We start from the raw sequence: 27,989 nt of genomic DNA on the forward strand, positions 1-27,989 counted from the left end.
ACATAAACTGGCTCCTCTTCGGGTTGCTATCAGTATTATTTCAACATCACATAATATATTAATTGACAGTTGGTGTAAAATTACATTATTGGTTTAAAATATAATTGTATTTACACATACGGCATACATACATGTATATATATTTAAATGTTAAGATTGTACTACATTTACATGGATTTGTGTGTAATCTGAGGTTTAAGTGGCAGCTGGAAAAGAGGATGGACACATTTTCCATAATGCCATCATAATCACAGGAGAGTCAGTGACCTGAGCCCCTTGTTGTGGGCTATGCTCACAGTAGTATTATTACTCTTGTCAGTTTCATCAGCACTATTTAAGGTTAGCATGTCCTTGGCTGCTGTTTGAATAATCTCTCTCTCCGTTCAACCCACTGTACTGCACTGATTAGATCTGCTGTCATACAGGACCTGTGATAAATGCAAGATATCCAGTGATGTTTTGGTCAAAATAAGAGCACAAGATTACTTTTGATTGTTTCTTAAGTCACAATCCTTGATTTGTGTTCAGTGCTGTTTTTGCCAAATCAATAAATCCACAGGGTCCACATTCATATAAGCTGCATTTGCAGCATGCATGATGCTGACTCAGAAACAGTACTTTACACCAATACAATTGGGGTGTTAACAACTTGTAAGTTTTTTCTTTAAACATAATCCCATAGACCCCCCCTCCCTTTACAACCTTTACAAATACAAGTGTATGAACAGTACTAATACAAGCAAGACAGGAAATGTCTAAGCAATGTTATATCAGAATGATGACAATTCAGAAATCTTATGTGAATTTAAAATTTTCATGTTTGCCTAAAATCCTAACTGTCGCCCAGAATAACTGTTTTTCTTATCTCCTCCAGATTTCTCAACTGAACTTGTTGATCAGCATCCTGTTGGGTGACCTAAGCTCAGGCGACCGGCAGAAGATCATGACTATATGCACTATTGATGTGCATGCTAGAGATGTTGTTGCAAGCCTTATTGCACAAAAGGTTAACACCAATAAGTCATCTCATGATCTGCATTTGATTTTTGTCTGATTGAACTAACTCTGACATTATAAAAAAAATCTCATATAGTTATGTAAATGAACATATCGTAGTGTCAAATCAGTTTTATTTATATAGCCCAATATCACAAATCACAAATGTGCCTTAAGGGGCTTCACAATCTGCACAGCATGTGATATCCCCTATCCTTAGATCCTCCTTTAAATTTTGCTTTTGAAAGTTAGATTAAGAATTCACTGAAAATCACAACCCGTATAGTAATAGTTCAGTTCTCCATTTGCAACCTATATGTTTGTTTTTTGAGTTAACAAATAAATATGCTGTTGTAACAAATTAACAAATAACAACAGTACATTTATTCACTTTTTTTTTTAAACAAAATATAAATAAAGGCACAGCTTTCATTTCAACGAAATGGATAGACAAAAATATAGATTATAGACTTAGAAGCAAAACATTTGAACTAGTTATAATTATCATACTGCCTGCTCCTAGTATCTACTTGTGCTGTATGTCTTGTGACATATTATGCCTTTAAGATAGTTTGATAGATGTCAACTGTGTTCACAGGTCACCACCTCACAGGCCTTCCAGTGGCTTTCCCAGCTCCGACATTGCTGGAATGAGCAGCAGCGCCATTGCTTTGTTAATATCTGTGATGCTCAGTTTCTTTACCTTTACGAGTATCTTGGAAATACACCACGTCTAGTCATCACTCCCCTCACGGACCGGTAAGATTGCTCCTTATCAGTGTTCAACCTATGCATTTAACGTTTCAACACATTTGCTACATTCAGTGTTGTATGTTTCTCTGTGTGCTATTGCCATGGGCAAGTTTAGGTGCTACATCACCCTGACTCAGTCACTCCACCTGACCATGAGTGGAGCCCCAGCAGGTCCCGCTGGAACAGGGAAGACTGAGACCACTAAGGATCTTGGCAGAGCAATGGGCGTCATGGTGTACATATTCAACTGTTCTGAACAGATGGACTACAAGGTTTGAAATTTGACAGCCCTTTGCTTAGTTCATATATTGATCAGTTGTTTCAGTAAACATGTATGCATCAGTCCTAAATGCAGTTCCTGTTTATTTTTAGTCGATTGGTAATATCTACAAGGGTCTGGCCCAGACTGGAGCATGGGGCTGCTTTGATGAGTTCAATCGTATTCCTGTGGATGTTCTGTCTGTAGTAGCAGTGCAGGTCAAAACTATACAGGACGCCATTCGCTCTAAAAAGAAAAGGTAAGTAGTAATAGCTGAATACATGAGTCCCTCATGTTGTAGCAGTTTATTGTTAAAAACAGGTTAACTCTCTGTGAAATCTCACAGGTTCCTGTTCCTAAACACGGACATTGTCTTAAAGCCCTCGGTGGGGATTTTCATCACCATGAATCCTGGCTATGCGGGCAGGACAGAGCTACCTGAGAACCTCAAGGCTCTGTTCAGGTGGGAATGATAACCTTCTTTGATTACCTTCCTTCGTGTGCTTTTACTTAGCGTGAGGTTCACTGTCCGCTCTATCTTTGTCCTGCTGTAGACCCTGTGCCATGGTGGTGCCTGACACTGAACTTATTTGTGAGATAATGTTGGTCGCAGAGGGCTTCCGTGGTGCTAAGCTTTTAGCCAGGAAGTTTATCACTCTGTACACTCTCTGCAAAGAACTGCTCTCCAGGCAGGTAGGAGAAAAACACTTAGTCACACTGTTATATTTCATAATGTTAGATTACAACAGAGAACATCAATAATAAATCTTTTCAGTTATACCTCAGGAGCACAGCAATGCATGAAACCATTCAATAAATCTTAGTAGTTTGTTTGATAGGATTTATGGCACGCGTAGACATAGTAATACACGTCTTTACTGTCTATCCTTATTTGTCTATTAGGACCACTATGACTGGGGTTTGCGTGCTGTCAAGTCTGTTCTGGTTGTGGCAGGAGCACTGAGGAGAAGAGACAAGACAAGACCAGAGGATCAGGTGACTTATATGTGAACTTCATCCTACAGCCAAAGGAGAAAGAAGCATTGTCATACATAATCTAAAGTGCGTGGTATTTCTCAGGTGCTGATGCGTGCTCTGAGGGACTTCAACATGCCAAAAATTGTGACTGAAGATGTGACTATCTTCTTGGGACTGTTGGGAGATCTATTCCCAGGCTTGGATGTGGAGAGAGAGAGAGACTATGACTTTGAAAAGGCCATCAGAAAGACCACTGTGGAGCTCCGACTCCAGCCTGAGGAGACATTTATCCTCAAGGTTTGACACAATATAGTGTATAAATTGTTAGTGTTTTTTTTTTTTAAAAAAAGAATGAAAAAGTTTCTAAAATATCAAAACTGTCTTTATTTTGTCAGGTGATGCAGTTGGTGGAACTTATGGCTGTGCGTCATTCTGTCTTTGTTATTGGAAATGCTGGAACTGGGAAAAGCCAGGTTTGATTTTCATTCCTTGTATATTGTAAAACCTCACCATAATTTTGTAGAGTAGTTTTCAAATATCAGATATTTGTTTTTCAATAGATATTGAGAGTTCTCCATAAAACCTACGTAAACTTGAAGAGAAAGCCAGTTTGGAATGACCTCAATCCAAAGGCAGTAGACAGAGATGAATTGTTTGGCTTCATCCATCCCGCAACTCGCGAGTGGAAAGATGGTAAACAGATGATTTTGAATGAGAATAACAAAAGTTAGAGCTACAAGAAACAGTGCTTACTGATAGTAGGTGTTATGGTTAACAATTTTGAAGTGTAAATAATGTTTGCCCCTTGCAGTCTCAGTTGTTGTTTGTTTCAATCTCTGTGTAAGGTTTGCTTGCATCACTGATGCGAGAGCAGGCAAACATCTCCCACCTAGGACCTAAGTGGATTGTGTTGGATGGAGACATTGATCCGATGTGGATTGAATCACTCAACACAGTGATGGATGACAACAAGGTACCTCCCTCCTGTTCACTCATACACTATTGTACAACACATAGCAACCAAGGTGGTATAGATAGAAAAAGATGTTTCTTTCCCTCTCCTTCACCAATCACTTCCCGGAGTGTGAGTACTTGGAGGTCTTTTTCTAGAGTGATGAATCATGTCACAGTGATCTTGAGTCTTTGAAATATTCCAAAGCAAGTCTGTCAAACCTGATGAGATATGAAGGTGTTTTTCTCATCGTTTGGGTAGTGTCTTGTCCATCATATTGACCATTCAAATGTTATGATATTTAGAAACCGCAATGCTTCACAACATTTTTCAGGTCCTGACTCTAGCCAGTAATGAACGCGTGCCGCTCACCTCATCCATGAGACTGGTGTTTGAAATCAGTCACCTAAGAACGGCCACTCCTGCCACTGTGTCCAGAGCAGGAATCCTCTATGTCAACCAGCAAGACCTGGGCTGGAACCCGTGAGTGACACAGAGCTATTCACATAGTTAACACTGAAGGTTTTTAATTCAGTGCTGTTTTCTTTCTGTCATCTGTCTGACATCTTCTTGTGCTTGTTGTACCAAAGTCAGCATGTTATGTGTATGAGGGTGCCAACATTGATTCAAATCCTGATCAGGTCAGCTCAGCAATAAATTAAGAGGTGATTGCTTTAATTGTTGCTCAGGTACGTCACCAGTTGGATTGACCAACGGGAACGCCAGACAGAAAGGGCCCACCTTACCATACTGTTTGAGAAATATGTTCCTCGCTGTCTAGAACGGATGAGAAACACGTTCAAGACAATCACTCCTATCCCAGAGAACTCTATGGTGCAGGTACACAACACACAAGCATGTGCACTGTATTTATGTCTTCATTTTTATGTTTGTACAATCAGAAACACACACAGTAAAATAACCTTAACCCATTTCTTCTTGTTCAGACACTCTGCACTTTGCTTGATTGCCTTCTTACACCAGAAAATATTCCATCTGACTCTCCACGTGAGCTTTATGAGACCTACTTCACCTTTGCCTGCATCTGGGCTTTTGGTGGGGCCTTGTATCAAGATCAGGTATTATTTTTGTCTCATTCAAGTCGATGAAATTGAGTATGGTAACAATAACAGTTCACATTTTTGTTCTTTACATACCTGATAGGCAACACTTAGAACATTTTTTGTGCAAGAGTTTTGACATGACAGTGTCCTGATAAAGCTTATTTTATGCTTGGGTCCTCAAAACTCTCAACAATTGAAATGATGCATTTTTGATAGAAAAATGTGTACCTGGGCTTTAGTGTTATTGGATAGTTTGTTACAAAGGTAATACTCCTGGTAATACTCCACTTAGTTATCACTCCACTTGCCTTGTCTTTGTACTTCTGTAACAAAGGTATAAATACAGGGTGATGCTCGACAGCGTCCTTTGTTGAGAGACATGTCGAGAGTGTCAAGTGACCAAGAATAAATTAAGCTTAACTGTCTGTCATTTGGACTAATGGTGGGGCTGTCCATTGAAATGATATGAATTATTGCATGATATTATATCTTCAATGATTGTCTAGCTCTATGATTACCAGGTGGAGTTCAGTCAGTGGTGGACCAAAGAAATGAAGACAGTGAAGCTACCAGCACAGGGGACAGTGTTTGACTACTACCTTGATCCACAAACCAGACGGTTCCTGCCCTGGAGTGATACTGTGCCTCTGTTTGAAATGGAAACTTGTACACCGTTACAGGTGAGAACATATGAGTTACAGTCAGTGTAGCCATGTAGGACCGTTCATGTGACTCACAAACAAGAAACACAAACTTTTCAAAGAGGTTTGACAGATGGTCACATACACAATCATAAGAAGCAACCTCTTTAAAGAAAAATAACCAAAAATGAACAATACACTCATATTAAAAATGTATGTACGCCTCAATGAACATAATAAGAGAGGGTAAAGTCACATCATGAGGTTATGGCAGGGGTGCTAGAATGGATGATAGGCCTGCCACTGTGTCTGATTACCATCTACTACACCCCATACCAGACTGTGTGGGGGTGAAGGCATGAGCAACAAGGCTTGAGCTATCACCCACGCTCTATTGTCTTTCTTTATGCTCCTGCGTACAGCTGTGAATGCTCCAAAGGCTCTTGCTGAGCCATAATTAGTGGGGTTTTGTTCTGAGCAAATGATGCTATTATGACAGAATAGTTGCGGTGTACTAGGGAAATACAAGAAATTATAAATCACATACAATTCACTGAACACATGTCTGTCAATAAATCACACTCAAAGAAAGCCATAATAACCATGTATGTTTCTGTTCTCTGTCTTCCTGCTGTTTCTATGATTGCAGGCTGTTCTGGTACACACAGCAGAGACTGTGCGTCTTCGGTACTTCATGGACTTGTTGCTGGAGAGGAGACAGCCAGTGATGCTTGTGGGGAATGCTGGAGTGGGAAAGACTGCACTTGTCAGGAACAAGTTAGACTGTCTGCCAGAGAGTTACATGACTACAAAAGTACCCTTCAACTACTACACTACCTCCCTCATGCTGCAGGGTGAGTGGAGTTTTTCTGTTGTTCTGTGGCACAGAGTTGCAGATCAGGTAAACTGTAGCACCATCTGCTGGTAATGTTCAGATTTAAAGAAGGTGGAGGGGGAGCGAACTTCACCCTCAGATATTATTTCAGTCATTATCTTAGTTAGTTGTTAATTTGTGACAAATCACTTTGCCTTCTTTTGTAGTGATCCTAGAACGACCATTAGAGAAAAGAGCAGGCAGAAGCTACTCCTCTGTAGGCAACAAAAGGCTGGTCTACTTCATCGACGATATGAACATGCCAGCTGTTGACAGTTACGGAACAGTGCAGCCTCACACACTTATACGCCAACATTTGGATTATGGGCACTGGTGAGAACAACCTATACACTTAGTTGTACCAGTTTTTCACTTGTGAGTTTTAGTCTCATTCCGCAACAAAAAATGTTTTTCCAAGCCACATATGTTGTACTTTTTTCTCAAATCAAACCATCTGCTATCTCTGTAGGTATGACAGACAGAAATGGACCCTTAAAGAAATACACAACACCCAGTATGTTGCCTGTATGAATCCAACTGCTGGGAGCTTCAATATCAACCCCAGACTACAGGTACAGTATGTTTGCCAGTGAAACTGCCCTTATTTTCTGAAGATGGATTAAAAGAAGCACAGCAGCATAATTCATTTTTCTATAAAAATGTCATCACCTGTGTTGACTGAATTATATGATTTTAAAAGTTTTACATAGAGAATAGTTTTAAGAAAGTATAGATTACAGTATGTGTAAATTAGTGCACAAGTTGTTATTTTACAGCTCCCTTTGACAAAAGTACAGCTTATCCGTTAAAAATGCTGTGAAGACTCTTCAGTCAATAGCAAATCTTCATCTGCACAAACTTTCCAACATTCTCACTTACACGTTTGCAGTGGAAAGATTATCATGGGAAGAAACATTAAAATCATAATATTGCATTTGCCATAAATGATCATGATCTTAAATCTCCTGTGTGGTTTGGAGCATAAATAAATCATCATAAATCATGCAACAGATTTTAACACAATATTTTATACACAAGTGGCAGCATGGTGGGGATGTATTTTAATGATTTAGCAACTATTCCTACTACTGCACTACAAAGAAACAACCCTGTAATCTAGTTTAAATACAATCTCCAGATGAATCAGTTTTAACCCAAAAGGCCTGCCAAGGATGTATTTAAACATGTTGCAGGTAGAAGGTCACCCCTAAACTAGTATCAGTACTTTCTTTTAAAAATCATTGTAACCATTATTATTTAACTATTATTTAACTATCATTAACTACTATACATTGCTTGGTTGTTCCTTCGCTTTCTACAGAGACACTTCTCAGTGTTTGCTGTGAACTTCCCTTCATCTGAGGCTCAGATGTCGATCTTCAGTCAGATCTTGTGTGGCCATCTGACGCAGCAGCCCTTCAGTATGCTGGTTCAGAGGAGCGCTGCAGCTGTGGTCCAGGCTGCCATAACACTTCATCACAAGATGGTTCACAGCTTTCTGCCCACGGCTATCAAATTTCACTACACATTTAATCTGCGAGACTTGTCTAACACCTTTCAGGTAATGCTGATTTTCAGCAAGTTTACTATTAGACTTTTGACTGAAAGCTAACTATTAATATAATTCTGTGTGTTATTTCAGGGCATTCTCTTTGCTGGGCCTGAGAGTGTAAAAGAAAACACTGACCTGGTACTGCTGTGGCTCCACGAGTCCTGCAGAGTGTACTCAGACAGACTGGTAGATGTCAAGGACCTTCAACTCTTCCAGAGACTCCAGACTGAGACTGTGCACGAATGCTTTGAGGTGCGATGCAGATTCTGATTAAGGGTGTAAACAGTATTAATAGCTGTTCTTCACCTTCAGATACCAACACTGGCCTAAAGATTCAAATGATTTATTATGTTTGTCCTTTTCCAGGGAGTGGAGGACAAAAAGGTGACAAAGCAGCCCCTCCTCTATTGCCACTTTGCCCATATGGGTGAGGAAGCCTCCTACACTCCTGTTACAGACTGGTCTGTGCTCAGGACCATCCTCACAGATGCACTGGAGAATTACAATGAGCTCAATGCAGCCATGAATCTGGTGCTGTTTGAAGATGCAATGCAACATGTGTAAGTATAGTTGATTGCAACTATAGTGTAAATAATACATGTTTTCCTCAAACAATTAATAAATAAATGGACATAAGCAATTTTATGAAATGATAAGAAAGGCCTGCTGGAAGGGAAGTTAATATAATGTGGAGAGATAAAGATGTTTAGTGGCATAACAAAGGTTGTGTTGTTACCAGCTGTCGCATCAGTCGTATCCTGGAGTCTCCGAGGGGTCATGGCTTACTGGTTGGGGTCGGAGGCAGTGGGAAGCAGAGCCTGACTCGTCTGGCTGCTTACATATCCTCTGTGGAAGTCTTCCAAATCACTCTGAGTAAGGGTTATAGCATCCAGGACCTCAAGGTAAATATTGATGCCGTTAATAGGTTACAGCTAAGCAGAACATGAAGCACTGTATAACTTTATAAAATATGCTGTTATTAAAATGTATAACCTTCAAGAGACACATATTACAATCCTTAGATAGGATCTTGAATGATATTGTTTTTATTCAAAATGGCTGTAAATACTAAGGTTTTTTAAAAAAATTCCCTGATCAATATTCCCTCTGGCTGCATGCAGGATATTGATGCAAATCAGTTTTGTTCAGCTTCTCCACTAATGTGGGAAATCATTGTCAGATACTATTAAAGGGCACTGGAAAATATTTCAATATCTTGTCGATGAAACAAGTTTTGTCAAGTTAATCATTTAATAATCACTTAAAAGTGCAAGGTGTCATCATGAGGTTTATGCTCTTATTATTGTTGGACAATTTTTATGTTGGCAGTGTTTAGTGTGAACAGTGATGGGTGTACATTCATGCCATGCCTGTTTTGTTTAGATGGATCTGGCAGGTTTATTCCTAAAGACTGGTGTGAAGAACCAGCGTGTGGCTCTGCTCCTGACTGATGCACAGATACCTGATGAGCGCTTTCTGGTCATTATTAATGACTTACTGGCATCAGGTCAGATTCCAACTCCAGTGTCATACTGTTCTGTTCAGCTTTATCTTCCTGAGACTAAAAGCTTGATGTCAACATAGTTGTATTGTCTATTGTCATCCTCCTACATTGTTCTTGAATGGCTGTATATGTGTCATTAAGTCCATGAATGCCGTGTACATAGTTTTCAACCTTATTCAGTCTATCAAATGATTGTGAAATCAGAATGTAGTATGAAGAGTGAGTATTGTTCGAGCTTGTCAGTTTGTGATAATGACTGTGCCTCTCCCTGCAGGAGAAATTCCTGAACTCTTCAGTGAGGAGGAGATTGAAGGGATTGTGTCGAGTTTGAGAGCTGAAGTCCGAGCACTTGGACTACTTGACACCAGGGAGAATTGCTTGAGATTCTTTACTGACAGAGTCCGACTACAGCTGACGGTCTGGTATTTTTCTAGTAAATTTCCCTTCTAATGACAGTGTTATCCACTAGTGCTTATACCCTTATCAGTCTGACGAATTACTGTCATATACTGTCATATACTGTTGCTCTTCCACTTAAGTAGTTTCTGTCTTGATAACATGTTCAATTATTTGCCATCACTATTGTGTGAACATGTCTAGGTGAGCTGCTTTGAGGAAAATTCTTGGGGAAAAAACAAAGACTTAAATAACTGAATTTTCTGGAGCCAACATCTAGCAGCTATTACTTCTTATGGCATATAATTTGCTGCTTGGTTTTTCAGTAGCCTATTGGAAAAAAAATCAGATACCATTATGGATTGAGGTGAAGAAAATTGACCTGCAGAAATTGAAAACTTATACTAAAGATGACATTTTTGATTGCACTGTAATGTACCATCACAGCTGACATTAGCAACAAGAAATGAAAGAGCAAATCGTACACATACTCTAGCACCTTTGAGCTACTAAATGAAGGGCACTACTGCTGTGTAATGTTATTAAAAATGTTTGACAAGCTGAATTAACAGACCCAGACAAACTGGGGGGTTAAAAGGAAGGAAATTCTTGTCTCAGTACACACGTATGCGGTCCAGCTAATCTTTGCGCCAGGGCCTCTGGTAGCGTCACCGTCTGCTTCAGCCAACTGGTAATGTGGCTGTCTGTCCACATGCCAAGGTGATGAAAGTGGGGGCATAGAAGGCTGCCAGTTATGGGTTTCCCTTTAGGATGCATCTGCAGTATCTATGACCTGCGTTGATTTACTTATGTGGACTTGGCTGTACATCTTGTCCTTTTTAAGTAGGGGCATGCGGGCACTCTATATGTGTGCATGTTTGTACAGATGACTCTGTTTTAGATGACTCTTCCTGCTTCCTTCTTTGTAGGTGATAATGTGTTTGTCTCCAGTGGGCAGTGCCCTTCGTCTCAGGGCCCGTCGATTCCCCGCCCTCGTCCAATGCACCACTATCGACTGGTTCCATCCATGGACCTCAGAAGCTCTGCAGTTGGTCAGCCACAGGTTCATTCAAGAGATTGAAGGCATTGAGGTCAGACCTTTGAACCCAAGTACTTAATCTCTCTCATCCTGATAGTCAAATTCTCAATGAAATTATTTTTGTTGCTCCCTTCTTTCAACCATACTTGTGTGAACTATGTAATTCTACTGCAAATATCAACATAAGCTGTCAGAGATCCATCTGTGTGTGACATATCTTCCCTCGGTTTGCCATGTACCCCATATTCTAAACTGAGTTCGACTTTAATGAACACCTTTTAATTACTACAGTGCAGCTGGATTAACTTTTCCATAGATCCCTCATCATTAGTTCTCTGCTGAGGTACTGACAAATTGCTGAACACATGCCTGGAGACACACAGTGAGTGCAGGCATACCATTGTTTTCCATCATAGCAGTGGAACGATCACAACCCAGGATCATTTATGTTAATGAAGGAAGAGTGATTAAGCACATAACGACCCTCTAAGGAGGCACAGCTGTCACAACCAGGAAGTGTCATCACACATGTGAACATGTGCCAGAGTATTAGTCTCCACTGTTTGTGTGTGTACATCTGTCCATGTTTGGATGTTCATGTGTAAAAAATATAGAAGAATTTTTGGAATTATTAGAGTATTAGTACCGAGGAGATAGTAATAGCGGTGACTTAAGCACTAATAATATTAGAAGTAGGAGGCAGAATGGTCGTAGAGTAGTTATCGTAGACTAATATTCAAGCCTGGAGTTATTAGTTAAGTTGTATTAATAAGGTACTCAAAGGAATAATTGAGGAATAATAGCATTTTGTGGGTGCAGAAAAGACTTTGTACTAGTTTAAGTTAATGTGCATTAATAACAAAAATTGTGTTAAGTTGAAACAAAACAATATGTAAGACATTATATCTATCATCAATGATTTTTTGTACATTCTAAAGAGACAGGAATACAAGAAATGAAATGATAATTTATTTAAAGTTTAGAAATGCACAACCCACTAACAGCTACAACAGACAATCAATGAGAACTTTTTTTGCATTTCAACCGAAGATAACATGCTTTGTCAAAAAGCATTATGTCAGATCTTAATTAATAATGATTTTTTTCCTACTGGCTCCATGATCATTAACAATGGCTTTTTTGTGAGTTATGGTTTGGTTTGATCCTTGTATTCTCTGCTCATTTGTTTTTGCTTTAATTGATCGCTAACTGTATGATTAATAGAGGCTCTGTGTCATTGAGCACCATATGATGAATACCCAGTTGGAATGTAGCAGCCACTGTAGATAGTGTTTAGAAAGTTGGAGATAATGTAAACAGTGTGCATGTTTTACAAACTGCATGTCAGTGGTCTAAACACATTATTTTCACAGAGGTTTCAAAGCCTAATCAGTCCTGCTAGCTGCACCTAAATTTCAGATTGAGTAAGTCAGGGCCAGCCAAGTAAGATGGCAAAACTTGTAGATGAATTCAAAATTTATGAAGATAATATTTCAGTCCCCATCAGGTAGGGGATGTTAAACTCTACTCAATCCAGCTCGCCCTCTCCCCCTCCTTGTCTGCTTATTTTTACAGCCTGCCGTCCAGGAATCCATCAGTCTTTTCATGGCCTACGTTCACACCAGTGTCAACCAGGCAAGTGAAAAATACCAGCGCAATGAGAAGAGGTACAATTACACCACCCCCAAGAGCTTTCTCCAGCAAATCACCCTGTACATGAACCTTCTGGAGAAGAGCCGGGCTCAGCTCCAGCACAAGATGAACCGGCTTGACAGCGGCCTTCAAAAACTCCAAACCACTGCCGCTCAGGTAAGCGTTTACTATATTCTGTAGAGATCTACTATTAAGGTTTGAGGTACAAAGTTGTGGTATAAAAATTAGGACTGGTACTTAACAGTGTTTATTTTTCCCTGACTTTAAGTATATTACACGTTGAAGCATGTGTAATCATTTTTTCTCTGTTTTAGGTTGAGGATCTAAAAGCCAAATTGGCATCCCAAGAAGCTGAGCTGACCTTTAAAAACCAGAATATTGAGGCTTTAATTACAAAGATTGGACTACAGACTGAGAGGGTTAGCAGGAAGAAAGAGGCTGCGGATGTCGAGGCACAAAAGGTTAGATATCCTTTCACATACTGGTGATCATTCTGTTTCCCTCTTCATTGCACTTCATATTGCTCCATTCACTACACACACTTTTTGTCATGCAGTTCATTATCTTGCTTTTGTAATTTGTACAGGTTACTGTCATCCAGGCAGAAGTCTCAGTCAAACAGAAGGACTGTGAGAAAGACCTCGCAAAAGCGGAGCCTTCACTGTCAGCTGCTACGGCAGCACTGGACACCCTCAACAAGGTGCTCTATGTTATTAAACTTGGCAAAAGTCAATTTAATCTTCAGTCATTCTAAAGATTGTGAAATGTTTATAATCCTGTTTTAGGTGAACCTAACCGAGCTGAAGGCCTTTCCCAACCCTCCTGCGGCAGTGATCAATGTAGCCGCAGCTGTGATGGTTCTGCTAGCTCCCCGCGGTCGAGTGCCTAAGGATCGGAGCTGGAAGGCAGCGCGAGCCTTCATGGGCAAGGTTAAGCTGTCATCATGTCAATCACATCTGCCTGATTAATGCCAATCTAATTTGTGTGTGGGCCTTGACCCTGGCCCTGCCCACCATCTCTCCCATGCTCACATTACAGCTGGATGGCTCTATGAATATGCTCCCTCACAAGGGGAGCAAGTGAGTCGACCCGTTCCTCAACCTCTAGACGCTATTAATGCAACTGTGGCAATAAAATGATGCATTTGCTTTTTAAAAAACCAGTAAATTTTAACATGAAATGGGGTTCAGTTCTTTCTATCCCAAAGGCATATTCTTTAGCATTTTATAAATAGCTTTACATTTTTTAGATCAGTTGATTGAATTTATTTGATAAGTTAAAAAGCATATGCATTCAGACATGCCTTTTATATACACACGCATCATTTTCAAAAAAAGCTAAATATCTTATTTTCCCTGTGGTCCTGAATGTGAGGTAGGTGTAGGTGGGCAACAGGTCAAAGAAAAGAAAAAGGTCAAATTATTATTTTTTGTAATTTTAAAAACCTTTTTACATTCAGGATGATACATTTATATTTTACATTCATGTGTAATAAATACATTAATCCAGTAGGTAGTCAGTGAAAAGCCACTGTGCTTTTAGTATGACTATACAGAGGCTGTTATTTGCTTGTTGATAACCCTTCCAGCATCACTGCTAAGGATTAAACTTCAAGTTTAAGTCCAAACCGAACATCAATTCAATTTATACATTTTGCACAACAACAGAGGTTGGATAATTAGTCTGGAGGTTACTGGAGAAAGAAGTCAAGTCATAATACATGTTTGTGTCTCTTGTTTTTTTGGTCTTTTTCTGGTTTCTGACTCTATTTTTCTCTTATTGTAAGATTTTGTTAATTACTAAATAATTAGTGACATCACCTGATTTTAGACCGATATCTGCCTGAAATTCCAGTGCAGGTATTGATGTATCCTTTGAATCCATGTTTACGTCTTTCAGGTGGATGATTTTCTGCAGGCCCTGGTGTCATGTGACAAAGAGCACATCCATGAATCCTGTTTGAATGTGGTGAAACAAGAGTATCTGAGAAATCCAGAGTTCCACCCTGATCTAGTTCGGACCAAGTCTACAGCTGCAGCTGGACTCTGTGCCTGGACTATTAACATTGTCAGATACTACGAGGTCAGGCAGGCATTTTCTTATATTTACTACAAAAAGGTTTGATTTTTATTATGGAGTTTTTTTTTTCATAAAGTATGCCTCCTTTTTTGTAGATTTATTGTGAGGTCATTCCAAAGAGACATGCATTATTACAAGCTAATGCAGAACTAGAGACAGCAACAGCCAAACTGTCGGCAGTTCAAAAGAAATTAGTGGTGAGTGACATTTTATGATTATAGTTAATAAACTATCTTAGTTTACAAGCTATATTTTCTCAATGGTGTCTTTTCTCTCTTTTCCTGTCATTTGTTTCTCCAGGATCTTGATGCCAGCCTCCAGAACCTTACAGCTCAGTTTGAAAGAGCTACAGCTGAGAAAATCAGTTGTCAGGCAGAGGTGACCTGCACCAACCAGACCATAGAGCTGGCCAACCGACTAGTCAAGGGCTTAGAGGTAAACAAGGAGAGAGAGGGAGAGGAAGAGGAGTTTGGTGGTGTCATTTGGGCTGACCTGGCATAAAGTAAACTGTCAATTTGTCAGAGGCATGCATGGAGAGGCGCTGGTAATCGAATTGCATCAGTAATCTGGACTAGAAGTTGTTATGTCTTGGCACGATAGCCTGACAGTTGTGTGAGTAGATCAGGCAAAGGGAGATTTTTACAGCCTGGCTCAGCAGCATACCGGGGACTTGTGAGACAGGTAGAGAGGGCTGGACCACAGAAAACGCATGGCTGAACTGGGCAACTGGCTGAGCTGAACAGTTTCCAAATGGAGAAAAGAAGAGAGATGAAGAGAACGCTACACTAACACTGCTCTCAGTCTGTGCAGATACATATATATGTATACATATATATATATATGTACAGGGGAGCTGTGATAACAATTCATTCTCCAGCATTTTTTGACTAATTGAAAAAGTATTAAGGGAAAGTTAAAGAATATATATATATGTAACATATATATATGTGTGTGTGTGTGTGTGTGCAATGTTGTGTAGTTGGTGAATATTATTTTGAACTCTTTTACATTCATGTGCATGCCTTTTTCAGGCTGCAGTATCTGTTATGTTTATGGGTGCTAATATGAGATAAAAGATGGCCATTTCATTGGCCATTTTGTAAGTTCGACTTTCTTATCCCAGAAAATAAATGTGGTTTGCATGGAACAGCTTGGCTTTTAAGCATATCAAGATAAATGTTTTGTCTTTATGGCATTGACCTGGAAGCAATAGTGTTCAGACTAATAAATCAGACCGTCTATATTTAATCATTAACTTACCTCAAAGCCTCAACAGCTGTTGGAAATTAACAATGTCTCACCCCAGACTGAGTGATATTACAGGCAATCCATAATACATTAGAGTAAAATTATAGTGATTTTTAACTGTCTGAGAATTTATTATGTGACATATTCTAGATCCACAGCCCCTTGTAAGAAAATGCCATGCATGATTTATTGTTGTAGAGCTGTCACAGTCATTGTATTGAAGGTTTAAATGAATGGTAAATTGATGCAGAGTGAATCTACAGCCAAACTTCCAAAGCTATTTTAAGGGAATTGCATTTGTATTCTTTACTGCTTGCATCTTCTTAGTTTGTACATTAAATATAGTGTGAGGTAGCCCAGTGCATTTCCTTGCAGTGTAGATTCTTGTTTAGCTCTTTACTTTTAACTGTGCTCAGGGGGTCTGGAAGCATTCTTTTTGATTTTTTTTTTCTCATGTGTCTCCTGTGCATTATTCAAATGATATTAAAGCCTTATATTAAAGTCTTTGTTTGTCTTGCAGTCAGAGAGGGAGCGCTGGTCACAGGCACTTGTTCAGTATGAGAAGCAACAGAAAACCCTGTGTGGCGACATTGTCCTCACTTCAGCATTCGTCTCTTACATGGGTTACTTTACCAGGCAGTATCGATTGGAGCTCTTCAACAACAAATGGATCCCTTTCCTTCAGTCTCAAAAGGTAGTCAGTTTTGCAAACTCTGTTGTTGTTTATAGTGTAATTGTTCAGAGAAAACCTTTCTTACCTCAATTATCCTCAGTAGAGTCTTTAAACTGGAGCTAATCCTACTGCCACTAGTGCTCCAACTAGAGTGACATCACTCATTGGTTTCTGTTCCAGATCTCCATACCCCTGACAGACGGCTTGGATCCAATCCTCATGCTTACAGATGATGCCACTGTGGCTGCCTGGCATAACCAGGGCTTGCCAAATGATAGGATGTCCACCGAGAACGCTGCCATCCTGACCACCAGTGAGCGTTGGCCACTCATCATCGACCCCCAGCAGCAGGGCATCAAGTGGATTCGAAACCGGCTAGGGTCAGACCTGAGGGTGGTGCAGCTGGGACAGAAAGGGTGAGAAGGGGTATTCTGATTTGCAATCACAATCACATTTTAATGTGCTAGTTTGTGTTGTTTATTGTCATTTATTAATCAGCATTTTTTTTAGAGTCTGAAACATTTCTCTCTACAAAAGTCAACAGGGAGTGTTGGGATGAAGGATGGTAAATCATGCCCAACCACATTTGTTTTGCCTTGTTTATTCTGCAGATATCTAGATGTGATTGAACAGGCCCTAGCCTGTGGTGAAACTGTTTTGATAGAGAATCTGCAGGAAAAGATAGACCCAGTCTTGGAGCCTCTACTGGGCAGAAACACTATCAAAAGAGGAAGGTTAGTACTGAAACTGCAACAATACAGTGTATTTAAATTGTCGTACTTACAAAGCTAGGAAAACATATATAAGTAGCATCAAACCAATATGCCTGAAGGCCAAAGTTCAGCTTAGTAAAGGCTCTGTTTTGCAGAAGCTTTTTAGCATGGGAGCTGTTACATACCAAAAACTTTTTAAATCAATGTGTGGTTTTTATATTGTTGATACGCCAGTCGATATGCCCACAACTAGTCCCGGTGCGTCTGTGGTGTGAGACAATGGGTGCAGATTTACCATATGGTTGAATCTCACTGAGCATTGAAACAGCAGTGAGACATGACTGAATGCATTATTATTGCCCACTCTTAAGATTATAAATGAATTTGCGGTTCGTGTTCTGAATCCCTGAGGCCAACATATTGATTGGCCCATCAAGACAGGTGATAGATGTATATTTGTGTGTTCATATTCTTTAGGTGCGATGAATATTGAACAGCTGAGCCTCAGTGTATAAGCTGAATTGAGGGCAGTCATGGTTATGTATAAGGACTCCTGTCTCCTGCGAAAAGCTGGCATGTAACACACTAAATTCAGTGGTCTTCCATCATTATGGCAAACTCAATCTAGCTGCAATAATTTCATAATGCTAGTAGGTGATTTGCCAGCATTCGTCTTCATTCATCTATTTGGAAACAGAAAAACAGCATCACTGAATCAGCTTTACACTCACTAAGATGACTTGTTGTATGTGGATGATCTTAAATCAAGTACTAGATGTTAGTAGTCATGTATTTTGGCCATATTTGGATATTTTGTGTCATTTCACTTTGGATAAGTCTACCATTTATGCTTCAAATAATGTATTCGAGAGTTATAAACGCCATCCTGTATTTAGTGATTCTTTCTGGTTTCAAGGATAATTCTCAAACCTCATGACCACTGTTGTCCAGTGTAAAGCACTTCACAAATATAACACTGCCACCAACATAGCTGCTCTGTAATTACCTTTGTTCACTTACCAATTACCTTCAACAGGCAAAATCCGGCAAATTTCATAAATTGGATACTAATAAGTAGAGTAAATAGAAAATTGAAAATACCACATATTGACATTCTGCTTTGACTTTCCCCTCAAAAGTGTTTACATCTTTCTTGTTCTGATCTATGCATGACTATGAATATTGAGCAACTCGGTGCATGTTCATCGAGCTCCTTCTGAAGTCCTGTCTGTCCAGACGTAACAATTCATCATACTAAATCTGATTATAAGTTTATCCCTTGTAGATGACCCACACACTTGTTTCTGTTGATGATTAATACAACCTGCTGGGGCAGCCATGATGGATCTGGTACGGCTCCACAGCTGAAGTTCATTAATAATTGGAATGTTGTAGAGTGTGAAGTAATGAATACTAATTATTCCTTTCATGGCTGACGGAAGACTACAAGCCAATCCATCAGCAAGGACTTTAATTTGGTGGAGTAATGGTTCTATCAATAGTACATTAATTCTGGCTTGTGAAGATATAGAGTTGAACCAGACCCAGGCCATGAGGAACCTGTGCTGTAAAATTGGGGCCTTGCCTGACATCCAAGGGGTAATTAGAGAAAAATGAAAAGCCACCGGGTTCGTCAAGCCAGTGCTAATTTAATTGAAATGCAGGAACAGATAAATATTGGCTGCTGTGGTTATAATCTTTCATATTTATTCAAGATTATTTGTCTAGAGTACAAGTGACATTTGGAGCCAAAGTGAAGTTCGTCCTCCTGTTTGAGTGGCGATGCTTGAAAAGTGTGAGGTCGATGGGCTCACATGCACACAGAAAAAAAAAAGATACTGTAGGTTTCAAGATATGAAGGCTTTGCACTGCAACAGTTCTGAGCTTCAAGAGGATCATAATCATCATTATGATCCTTTTTAAAAAAAATTGTAACTGTCTATTTCTAATCATTTTGTTCTTTGCAGGCAGAAAAAATAATTATGTTTTCAGCAAATTAGTGCTCGAATTGTGAACAATAGTTTTAAACATGATAATTCACTCTTGACCTTGGAAGTTTGACAAAACAATCCTAACTCAAGTTCCACTTACTAGTTTTTTCTTGGGCTTCATTGCAGCCCTTTCTCTTCAGTTTTCATTTGCAGATGGAGTTTGCTCAGTTGCCCTGGAGATGGATCTGTTAATATGTGAGCTCAGTAGCTGTTATGAATGAATCCATAACACTTTTAGGACTTTTTATTTATATTGGCTATAATGATAAATGAAGATAGATAAAGATCTATGATACCATTGAAAGCTAGTAAGTGGACCTGAGATGGGATTGTTCTCAATGTCTTTAAAGCTTCAGTGAATTCTTGTCTAACAGCAACAAAGCTGAGATTTGTTCCACATGTTTTAAACCTTAACAGCCCCATAACAACATTGTAGAGTACACTCATTGATGTTCATTAAATTTCTAAGAAGTGACCCATCGCCTTAAGGAACAGAACAACACAGCTATTAAACCATTGGCATGTGAAAAAAAAAAATTGTACTCCCCTGTGATCCAGGTACATTCGGATTGGGGGAAAGGAGTGTGAATACAACAGTAACTTCCAACTTATTATCCACACCAAGTTAGCCAATCCCCATTTCCCTCCTGAGCTCCAGGCGCAAACCACCCTCATCAACTTCACAGTGACTCCTGTGGGTCTGGAGGAACAGCTGCTGGGACAGGTAGTGTCCCGGGAAAGGCCCGACCTGGAGGCCCTAAAGGTGAATCCCTAAGTCAAAGACACATTTTGATTGTATTGAATTTACATGCAAGACCTCAATCCCTAAAACTGAAGAGAAAAGAAACTGTTTTGTGTATTCTGCCCAAGATGGAGCTGACCACACAGCAGAACCACTTCAAGATTGAGCTCAAGAGGTTAGAGGATGACCTATTGAGTCGCCTCTCTGCAGCTCATGGTAATTTTCTGGGTGATATTTCTCTGGTGGAGCAACTGGAGAACACCAAGACCACAGCTGCTCACATTCAGTACAAGGTGAGTATATAACACCGACAGGGTCCTCTCTGTTGTCCAGTTGTAGTTGAGCGCATTGTGTTTTTTTGTCACTCAAGTGTTTTTGAATGTCACACAACAGCAAGCGCCTCATTTTATTGCATTAGCTGCAAATTATTTTTAGTTTGGAATATGTGTAATGAGAGGGTTTTGGAGCATGACTGAGAGCCTAATAGCTCATTTTGTGCAATTGGAACACACAGGTGGTGGAGGCCAGAGAGAACGAGACAAAGATCAACGAGGCTCGAGAAATATACCGCCCAGCAGCTGAGAGAGCGTCACTCCTCTTCTTCATCATCAATGACCTCAGCAAGATTAACCCCATGTACCAGTTTTCTCTCAAGGTGAAACCTTTACCCCTCAAGTGCTCTCAGAGGACACTCATCATTTTCAGTAGTATTTCAAACACAATCTGTTGGATTTTTAAAATTAGAATTGTTTATCATTTGTCATTAAGCACAATCCTGTCTGTGCAATTTAGCCTAATTGTGTACTTCTAATTTTACTTCCAAAAATTGAGCGTTTGAGCCCTTTTTAGTGTTTAGTTGTTAATTCAGTGCTAAATGCATTTATTCTTTATCCATTTATTCTTTTGTTTTGCAGACTTTTAACTCTGTGTTTATCAAAGCAATGGAGTGCGCAGAATGGGACGAGGATGTGAAGACCAGAGTGCACACTCTGACTGAGGCCATCACCTATTCAGTATTCCTGTACACCAGCCAGGGCCTGTTTGAGAGAGACAAGTTAACCTTCTTGTCACACACTGCCTTCCAGGTGAGGGACTCAGGGCCGCCTCAAAGGTGGGGCCTCCTGTCATCCCCATCAATCAAAGTACTTTTCTGCCCCCACATTAACTTCAATTAAAAGCAGTCAGCAGGACCATACGCTGCTATTGATTACCTCTCACACCTTGCTCTGTGGCTGCTGTTCAGACAGTTGGTTCTGACAAGGGGGTTGGTTCTGATGGCATAATGCAATTATCTGTCATTGCGACAACTGTTTTCATCTTAGAAATTGTGCGGCTTCTGAAGGCTGTCCTTCATGTCGCTATTTCACATTCTGAAGCACTTATTCAGCTGGATGAGGTTACCCAATCCTTTTGCCAAAGAGTTCTCTTACAGTTTTGAATTGTTGGAAATGTGGAAATGATTGAAAAGCGATCAATACAACATAGATCATCACAAACTACTCTTGGTCCTTCCCCTCAGATTCTGCTCAAGCAGGGCTCGATTGATGCTCAGGAATTTGACTTCCTTCTGCATTTCCCTGTGGAAGCTAGCACAGTTAGCCAAGTGTCCTTCCTCTCTCCACATGCCTGGGGGGCCATTAAGGTAGAGTATACTGCAGGCTCATTACCTTTACATGTGAAAGGGTCACATTTTCACTTTGTTAACCATCATGTCATCACTCTGTACCCTAGTACACTGCTTCAAGTGATATGGCAATGTCTGTCATTCTGATATAGACTATTTCTATAATGGAGAACTTCAGTGGACTGGACAGAGACATGGAAAGCTCACCCAAGCGCTGGAGGAAGATCGTTGAATCCAGTTGTCCTGAAAAGGAAAGGCTTCCGCAGGACTGGAAAAATAAGAGTTCCCTCCAGAAGCTCATCATCCTGAGAGCACTCCGCCCTGATAGGATGACCTACACACTAAGGTAAGTAAATGACCAAAGTACATTTATATATGTAAGCGCTATATATCATTAAGATTTGACAATGTTTCCTGGCAGGAACTTTGTGGAGGAGAGCATGGGAACAAAATATGTGGAGGTGCCTGGACTGGAATTTGACAAGTTGTATGAGGATAGTGGCCCCTCCACTCCTGTGTTTTTTATTCTCTCACCTGGGGTGGATCCACTCAAAGATGTAGAGAAACTAGGTACTGGATATATTTTGTGTTATACATACATCTCGTATCACTTGGTAGAGATACATTTTCTAAACACTTTTTTTCTGTGCAGGATTGAAGCTGGGATTTTCCATTGACCAGGGAAATTTGCACAATGTTTCCCTGGGACAGGGACAGGAGGAAGTAGCTGAAAGGGTTGTGAGGAAGGCCTCTGAACTTGGGCACTGGGTCATTCTACAGGTAGGGAGCATCACCATTCAGTGACTAGGCTATTGCAGTGACATCAGGCTGTTCTTGCAGCCAGCCTGTAATGCACCTAATTATATTATCTCATCCTCTGCGTAAGGGAAATAAACTCAATTTGGTTCAATAAAAACCATAATTGGCTAGATCAGCTCTATAAATGCCTCCTTTAAAGGGAAGTGTCTGCAGCCAAGTGAGTCCCTGGAGGTTTCTTTACTAATTCAGAACAAAACAAGACTTTTTTCAGAGTGAATCCTCTGCAAATTAACACAAACAAAGCTATACATATTTATTTTATCAACCTTGTAGCATATTCTTTCTAATATTTTTTCTAATGTTTTTGATATTTCGGTTGGTCAGAATGTACACCTGGTGGCTCGCTGGCTGCCCTCTCTAGATGCTCTTCTGGAGACAGCAGCAGTGGACAGTCACCCCAAACACAGAGTGTTCATCACTGGCGAACCAGCACCGAGCCCTGAGCAGCATGTTATCCCCAGAGGCATACTGGAGAACGCTGTCAAAATCACTAATGAGCCCCCCACTGGCATGAACGCCAGTCTGCACGCAGCCCTCAACAACTTCAGTCAAGTGCGTTGAAAATTTTAAGTCATTTCTATAAATGTGTTATATTTAATTAACAAAATGTATTTATTCTGCTTTTCTTTCTCTCTCTCTTTTTTCAGGACACTCTGGATATGTGTTCCAGGGAACAGGAATTCAACTCCATGTTCTTCTCTCTCTGCTTCTTTCACGCTTGTGTTACGGAACGCCGAAAATTTGGCCCCCAGGGGTGGAATCATAACTACCCCTTCAGCACAGGAGACCTCACCATCTCAGCAAATGTCTTATACAACTACTTAGAGGCGAACACCAAAGTAATTTTACCACCATTTTTTAAAGATAATTCAATATTTTCACTTAATTTTATTAATATTTTAATTTATATTTATACAACTTTTAAATTGTTTTTTTTACTACTTGTCTCTTCCTCTGTGTGAATTTGTAATGATAATAGTGTTTGCAGCGGTGTTATTGTCAGACAGGGATGTTGAATTACTGTACAGTATCTCCAATTACTTATTGAAATCATTTGTTCTGTTATTTGTGAAAAATGTTCATTCCCGTCTTTTTTTCTTTCCACATTTCTTCTTATAACTATGAACACGCAACCTATAATTTAGCTTTATTTCAGGAAGACAAAAAATCCATTCTTGGGGTGCTGCACCCCTCACAACTCCTAATGCATTTCTCTTAGAACTCCTATTACTCTGGTCACAACCAATTATGTCTCCTAGGTATACTGCCCTCCAAAAACGAATGTCCTTCATTATGTTAACCAAACAGTAACCTGTATGTGCGTATACAGAGAATTCATTAGGAGGGCAATGAAGCGTTATCCTAAATGTAATTACATGCAGCCAATGTGACAGTTCACAACGCTACATAAGTGATCACTGCAATTAGAGCTGATGAAGGAAGCAATTTGCAAAACAATACAGGTACAAATGATTGTGAACCTCCAGCTTTTGTAATTTGTTATGAATCACAGGTTCTTTTCTTCCTCCTTCACCCTCACGGATCATAATCTCCCGCTGAGGAAAAAGACTCTTCTGTCATACATTAGATCAGTGTGTTTAAAGAAACATAATTTTGTTACATTTCCCTACTGTTAACATTATTAAAAGAGCTTATTTGGGAAGAGATCGTAAAGTTACTGCTGGAAACCTCAAAGAAGGAATATTATAATGTAGAAGAATTTAAATAAAAAATGGAAATATGAGATGATGGAACAATTTTTTTTTTTATAAAGGTTTTATATGCTCATATTCTTGCATGTGCATTGTCATATCAGTCTAAGTCTATTACAGTCTATGCAGGTGCCTTGGGAAGATCTGTGTTATCTTTTTGGAGAGATCATGTATGGAGGACACATTACTGATGACTGGGATAGAAGACTGTGTAAGACTTATCTGGAAGAATTCATGCATCCAAAAATGGTGAGTCAGTGTTCATCTAAGAATAAACTATATATTTTTTGTCTTCTTTTATGCATTTGGGATTGCACCAAAAATGGATTTTTACTGGTTTAATTGTATAATTTTCACTTTTTTTTCTACTCATTAATCTGGATACCGACCTAAAGTATGGCTATGGACAAATTGATGGTGCCAAATAGTAAAGGAAATCTACAAAGCTGTTTTGAATGTCTTGGTGGTGTTGTTAAGGTAAAGGGTGCCCTCTTGGGATGTGAAACTAAACTGCAATAGTGCACTTTCTGTCTTTGCTGTTGCTACTTTACCTCTCTCACTTTGGTAATATGCACTGTGCTAGATGCCCAGCTGCCTGAAACCCCACTGCACTCATTAACAGGCGATTATTTAGTGCTTTTGTCTTTAAGTGTTTGCTTGATAGATGCACCAATTGGAGTTCATCTTCTTCAACCCCACAAAGAACTGCCGGTTGACCTTTACCACCAAGCTACACAGCTACTGCATCTCCTCAAATGCAATTTGCACAATCAGGCATTAATCAGTGTGTTTTTTTGTAGGTGCAGCAACAATTTTACAGGTACACTGCTGTCTTATTGTGCTGTATGTGTATTAATCAAAATTTCAATTCATAGTTTGAAGGGGAGCTCTTTCTGTGTCCCGGGTTCCTGGCTCCCCCGTTCATGGACTACAGTGGATACCACAGTTACACTGATGAACATCTTCCATCTGAGAATCCCACTCTGTATGGTCTACATCCAAATGCTGAGCTTGAGTGCCTCACTGTCACCTCAGACAACCTCTTAAGGACTCTGCTGGAGCTACAGCCGCAGGACTCCTCCAGAGGAGAGAGGACAGCTCAGAACACAGAGGAGAAGGTGAGGACAGACAGAAAGAAACATTGAAAAAAAGCACAATGATTTACCTACATAAATAACCTAACCATGTTTATTGATGTTTGTCAGGTCAAATCTGTCATTGAAGATATCCTTGATAAGCTTCCTGAGGAGTATAACATGGCAGAGATGATGACAAAGACAACAGAGCGAAGCCCGTACATTTCAGTCTGTTTGCAGGAGTGTGAACGCATGAATCTTCTGCTGGCAGAAATAAGGAAGTCACTTAATGAGCTGGATCTTGGCCTGAAGGTACAGCAGTAGTTTACTGTACTGTTAACACATATACAAATCAACAGTGATACTCTTATCATTAATGAGGATTTCTCTGTTCACAGGGAGAACTCACCATCTCTTCCAGTATGGAGGCTCTGCAGGCAGTCCTGTTCAGTGACTCTGTTCCAGATTCATGGTCCAGACTGGCTTATCCCTCCACTAAAACACTTGCACAGTGGTAACTGCTGCTTCCTAATAACACAGTATTTTTCTACTCAACATGGCCTTTATCATTTCCACTTTATTGTGCCCTTTAGTATGTTTCCTTTTGATACACTGCATTGGTCATCAAAGTAGAAAATCAGTCATTAAATTTCTTCAATCATGTGCAAATGTTAGTGTGATCCTTACAGACACATTATAAAGGGATCTGATTGGATATTAGTCCTTCAATAAATTATGTAATTGATTGATTATTTGTTTTCTAGGTTTATTGATCTAATGTGTAGCTGTCGCGAGCTGGACAGCTGGACTCAGGACTTTGTTCTACCAGCAGTTGTTTGGCTCTCAGGACTCTTCAACCCGCAGTCTTTCCTCACTGGTGAGGTCACAGTCTTAAAATCAACAAGACAGATAATTCAGATAATGTGTGCTCCAGAGTTATAAACACCCCCCCCCCCCCCCCCCCCCCCAGCTGTTCTGCAGAGCATCGCTCGCAAGAATCAGTGGCCCCTGGACAAGATGACTTTGACTGTAGATGTAACAAAGAAGACGAAAGACGACTTTGGACATCCACCACGTGAAGGGGCCTACATCCACGGACTCTTCATGGAAGGTCAGGATTAATCAGTTATACTTATATCCCTGCAATACATCCTGCTGGGCTCAATTCAGTTTCATAGATTTGACGATGTTTAGTGACATATGTGTAGGTAAAATAGCACCTCTGATAGTTTTACCAGTCAGACTCACAATCCAGCATGTCCTGTGTCCTCCCAGGAGCACGTTGGGACACTCAGTCTGGAGTCATCTCTGAGGCGGTTTTGAGGGATCTGACCCCAGCCATGCCGGTGCTGTATGTTAGAGCCGTGCCAGCGGAGGAGCAAGAGCTCAAGAATACTTACGAGTGTCCAGTGTATCGCACTAAACAACGTGGACCCACATATGTCTGGACCCTCCACCTCAGAAACAAACAGCCTCCTGCCAAGTGGATTGTAGCTGGAGTGGCACTGCTGCTTTCCGTGTGACAGAGAAGTATTTTATTATATCTTAAAACAGTATTCTGTAAACAGTGTTACCTGGATAGTTTTAGAAGCGATTATTTCTTCCCTTATTGAGACAATATTTAAAGTTCCCCTTCACTCAAAAATGTGTTTTTCTTGTTCATACAGTTGGATGTTTGAGCTTCACTGTGCAGAATGATGTACATGTTTGACACTAGAAGCCTGTTTTCATATTCATCTGCTGAAAGTGGAAAGTTTTTCTGAGCTCAGTGAAAATCTGATTTTAAGTTGTGGTCCTATGATCATGATTTGTGACATCACAACTAGCTTGGAGCCAATTCTGGTCCAATATTCAACTCAGATAAGTGTGATGTGGAAACTTGAAGCCTTCAGTGCACAAACACTAATAATGGACTTTACCATGAAGTAAGAGACATCTTGTATCCAGCAGTTAAACTTTTGAAATGAAAAATATTTGCATATTCATATATTCTGGAATTTTTAAGGAAGGAGAAGGAGATGTAATTTTAAGGATTTCAACATAGTAATTCTACTTTTTTGTGGAAAAACAATATCAAACACACATTATTGTTTCAAGCAGAGTATTTTATGTGTCTTAATACATGTCTGGAGGGGATCTTTAATCATGTATTATCGTTTTGATTTTTATCATGTTTTGTAAATATTGCTAATACACTCTAACAAGATAAAAACAAATATATAATTTTATAATCTTGCATTTCTATTATTGTATCCAATTTGGTTTATAGGTGTCAATACTGATGTAGTAGTGTGTGAACGTGTTATAGATTTGAAGATAAAGCAAATAAAGAAGTGGAGATACATGTTCAGGCAGTGTTAAACCTGTTGTGTCTGACGCTGTTGAACCTCTCCCCTGAGATGGTTCAGTCTGGGCATGATTTGTTGGGAGCTTATGTCTCCATTTTAGACCATGTAATTCTGGATAGGGAGCATATTTTATTGGAAGGTCAAGATTAAAAAAGCTCTCCGGCTGCCCTCTACTAACTGAGTGATACACAATGCCGTCTGGAGGGTTCCCGGACAGAATTCCCAGGAGATGATGTGCATGGTTGCTATTGACTTTTAAATGAGGTGCATTTGACATTGACCTTTTGTACGGCGGAGGCAGAA

At 39.9% G+C, this 27,989-nt stretch overlaps 1 protein-coding gene across 3 annotated transcripts in view; it reads left to right on the forward strand.

Moving 5' to 3' along the window:
• Positions 1-27,044, forward strand: part of LOC121904959 (dynein axonemal heavy chain 11) — a 38,118-nt gene extending 11,074 nt beyond the window's left edge. The window contains exons 31-82 of one of the 3 annotated variants that reach the window (XM_042422803.1): positions 875-1,006; positions 1,595-1,755; positions 1,865-2,021; positions 2,122-2,267; positions 2,355-2,471; positions 2,563-2,701; positions 2,912-3,004; positions 3,089-3,283; positions 3,382-3,459; positions 3,547-3,679; positions 3,832-3,959; positions 4,273-4,421; positions 4,628-4,778; positions 4,886-5,017; positions 5,509-5,682; positions 6,293-6,497; positions 6,685-6,850; positions 6,987-7,089; positions 7,839-8,078; positions 8,160-8,321; positions 8,436-8,629; positions 8,809-8,971; positions 9,453-9,576; positions 9,848-9,990; positions 10,899-11,060; positions 12,584-12,817; positions 12,976-13,122; positions 13,248-13,361; positions 13,447-13,590; positions 14,561-14,743; positions 14,836-14,937; positions 15,041-15,175; positions 16,509-16,682; positions 16,842-17,077; positions 17,273-17,395; positions 19,924-20,128; positions 20,236-20,400; positions 20,622-20,762; positions 21,022-21,192; positions 21,627-21,749; positions 21,884-22,077; positions 22,153-22,301; positions 22,384-22,511; positions 22,875-23,102; positions 23,198-23,389; positions 24,383-24,511; positions 25,138-25,380; positions 25,468-25,650; positions 25,737-25,852; positions 26,103-26,215; positions 26,309-26,449; positions 26,614-27,044. In XM_042422803.1, coding sequence (XP_042278737.1) covers positions 875-1,006; positions 1,595-1,755; positions 1,865-2,021; positions 2,122-2,267; positions 2,355-2,471; positions 2,563-2,701; positions 2,912-3,004; positions 3,089-3,283; positions 3,382-3,459; positions 3,547-3,679; positions 3,832-3,959; positions 4,273-4,421; positions 4,628-4,778; positions 4,886-5,017; positions 5,509-5,682; positions 6,293-6,497; positions 6,685-6,850; positions 6,987-7,089; positions 7,839-8,078; positions 8,160-8,321; positions 8,436-8,629; positions 8,809-8,971; positions 9,453-9,576; positions 9,848-9,990; positions 10,899-11,060; positions 12,584-12,817; positions 12,976-13,122; positions 13,248-13,361; positions 13,447-13,590; positions 14,561-14,743; positions 14,836-14,937; positions 15,041-15,175; positions 16,509-16,682; positions 16,842-17,077; positions 17,273-17,395; positions 19,924-20,128; positions 20,236-20,400; positions 20,622-20,762; positions 21,022-21,192; positions 21,627-21,749; positions 21,884-22,077; positions 22,153-22,301; positions 22,384-22,511; positions 22,875-23,102; positions 23,198-23,389; positions 24,383-24,511; positions 25,138-25,380; positions 25,468-25,650; positions 25,737-25,852; positions 26,103-26,215; positions 26,309-26,449; positions 26,614-26,861 — 8,208 coding nt within the window. In that variant the 3' untranslated portion in view covers positions 26,862-27,044. Of the gene's footprint in view, positions 1-874; positions 1,007-1,594; positions 1,756-1,864; positions 2,022-2,121; positions 2,268-2,354; positions 2,472-2,562; positions 2,702-2,911; positions 3,005-3,088; positions 3,284-3,381; positions 3,460-3,546; positions 3,680-3,831; positions 3,960-4,272; positions 4,422-4,627; positions 4,779-4,885; positions 5,018-5,508; positions 5,683-6,292; positions 6,498-6,684; positions 6,851-6,986; positions 7,090-7,838; positions 8,079-8,159; positions 8,322-8,435; positions 8,630-8,808; positions 8,972-9,452; positions 9,577-9,847; positions 9,991-10,898; positions 11,061-12,583; positions 12,818-12,975; positions 13,123-13,247; positions 13,362-13,446; positions 13,591-14,560; positions 14,744-14,835; positions 14,938-15,040; positions 15,176-16,508; positions 16,683-16,841; positions 17,078-17,272; positions 17,396-19,923; positions 20,129-20,209; positions 20,401-20,621; positions 20,763-21,021; positions 21,193-21,626; positions 21,750-21,883; positions 22,078-22,152; positions 22,302-22,383; positions 22,512-22,874; positions 23,103-23,197; positions 23,390-24,382; positions 24,512-25,137; positions 25,381-25,467; positions 25,651-25,736; positions 25,853-26,102; positions 26,216-26,308; positions 26,450-26,613 lie in introns of those variants that run through there. The other 2 variants (XM_042422804.1, XM_042422805.1) reach the window with 2 other exon arrangements.
• Positions 27,045-27,989: the final 945 nt, after the last annotated feature.

This window comes from Thunnus maccoyii, chromosome 10 (genome assembly GCF_910596095.1).
Source record: "Thunnus maccoyii chromosome 10, fThuMac1.1, whole genome shotgun sequence".
Lineage (NCBI taxonomy): Eukaryota > Metazoa > Chordata > Actinopteri > Scombriformes > Scombridae > Thunnus > Thunnus maccoyii.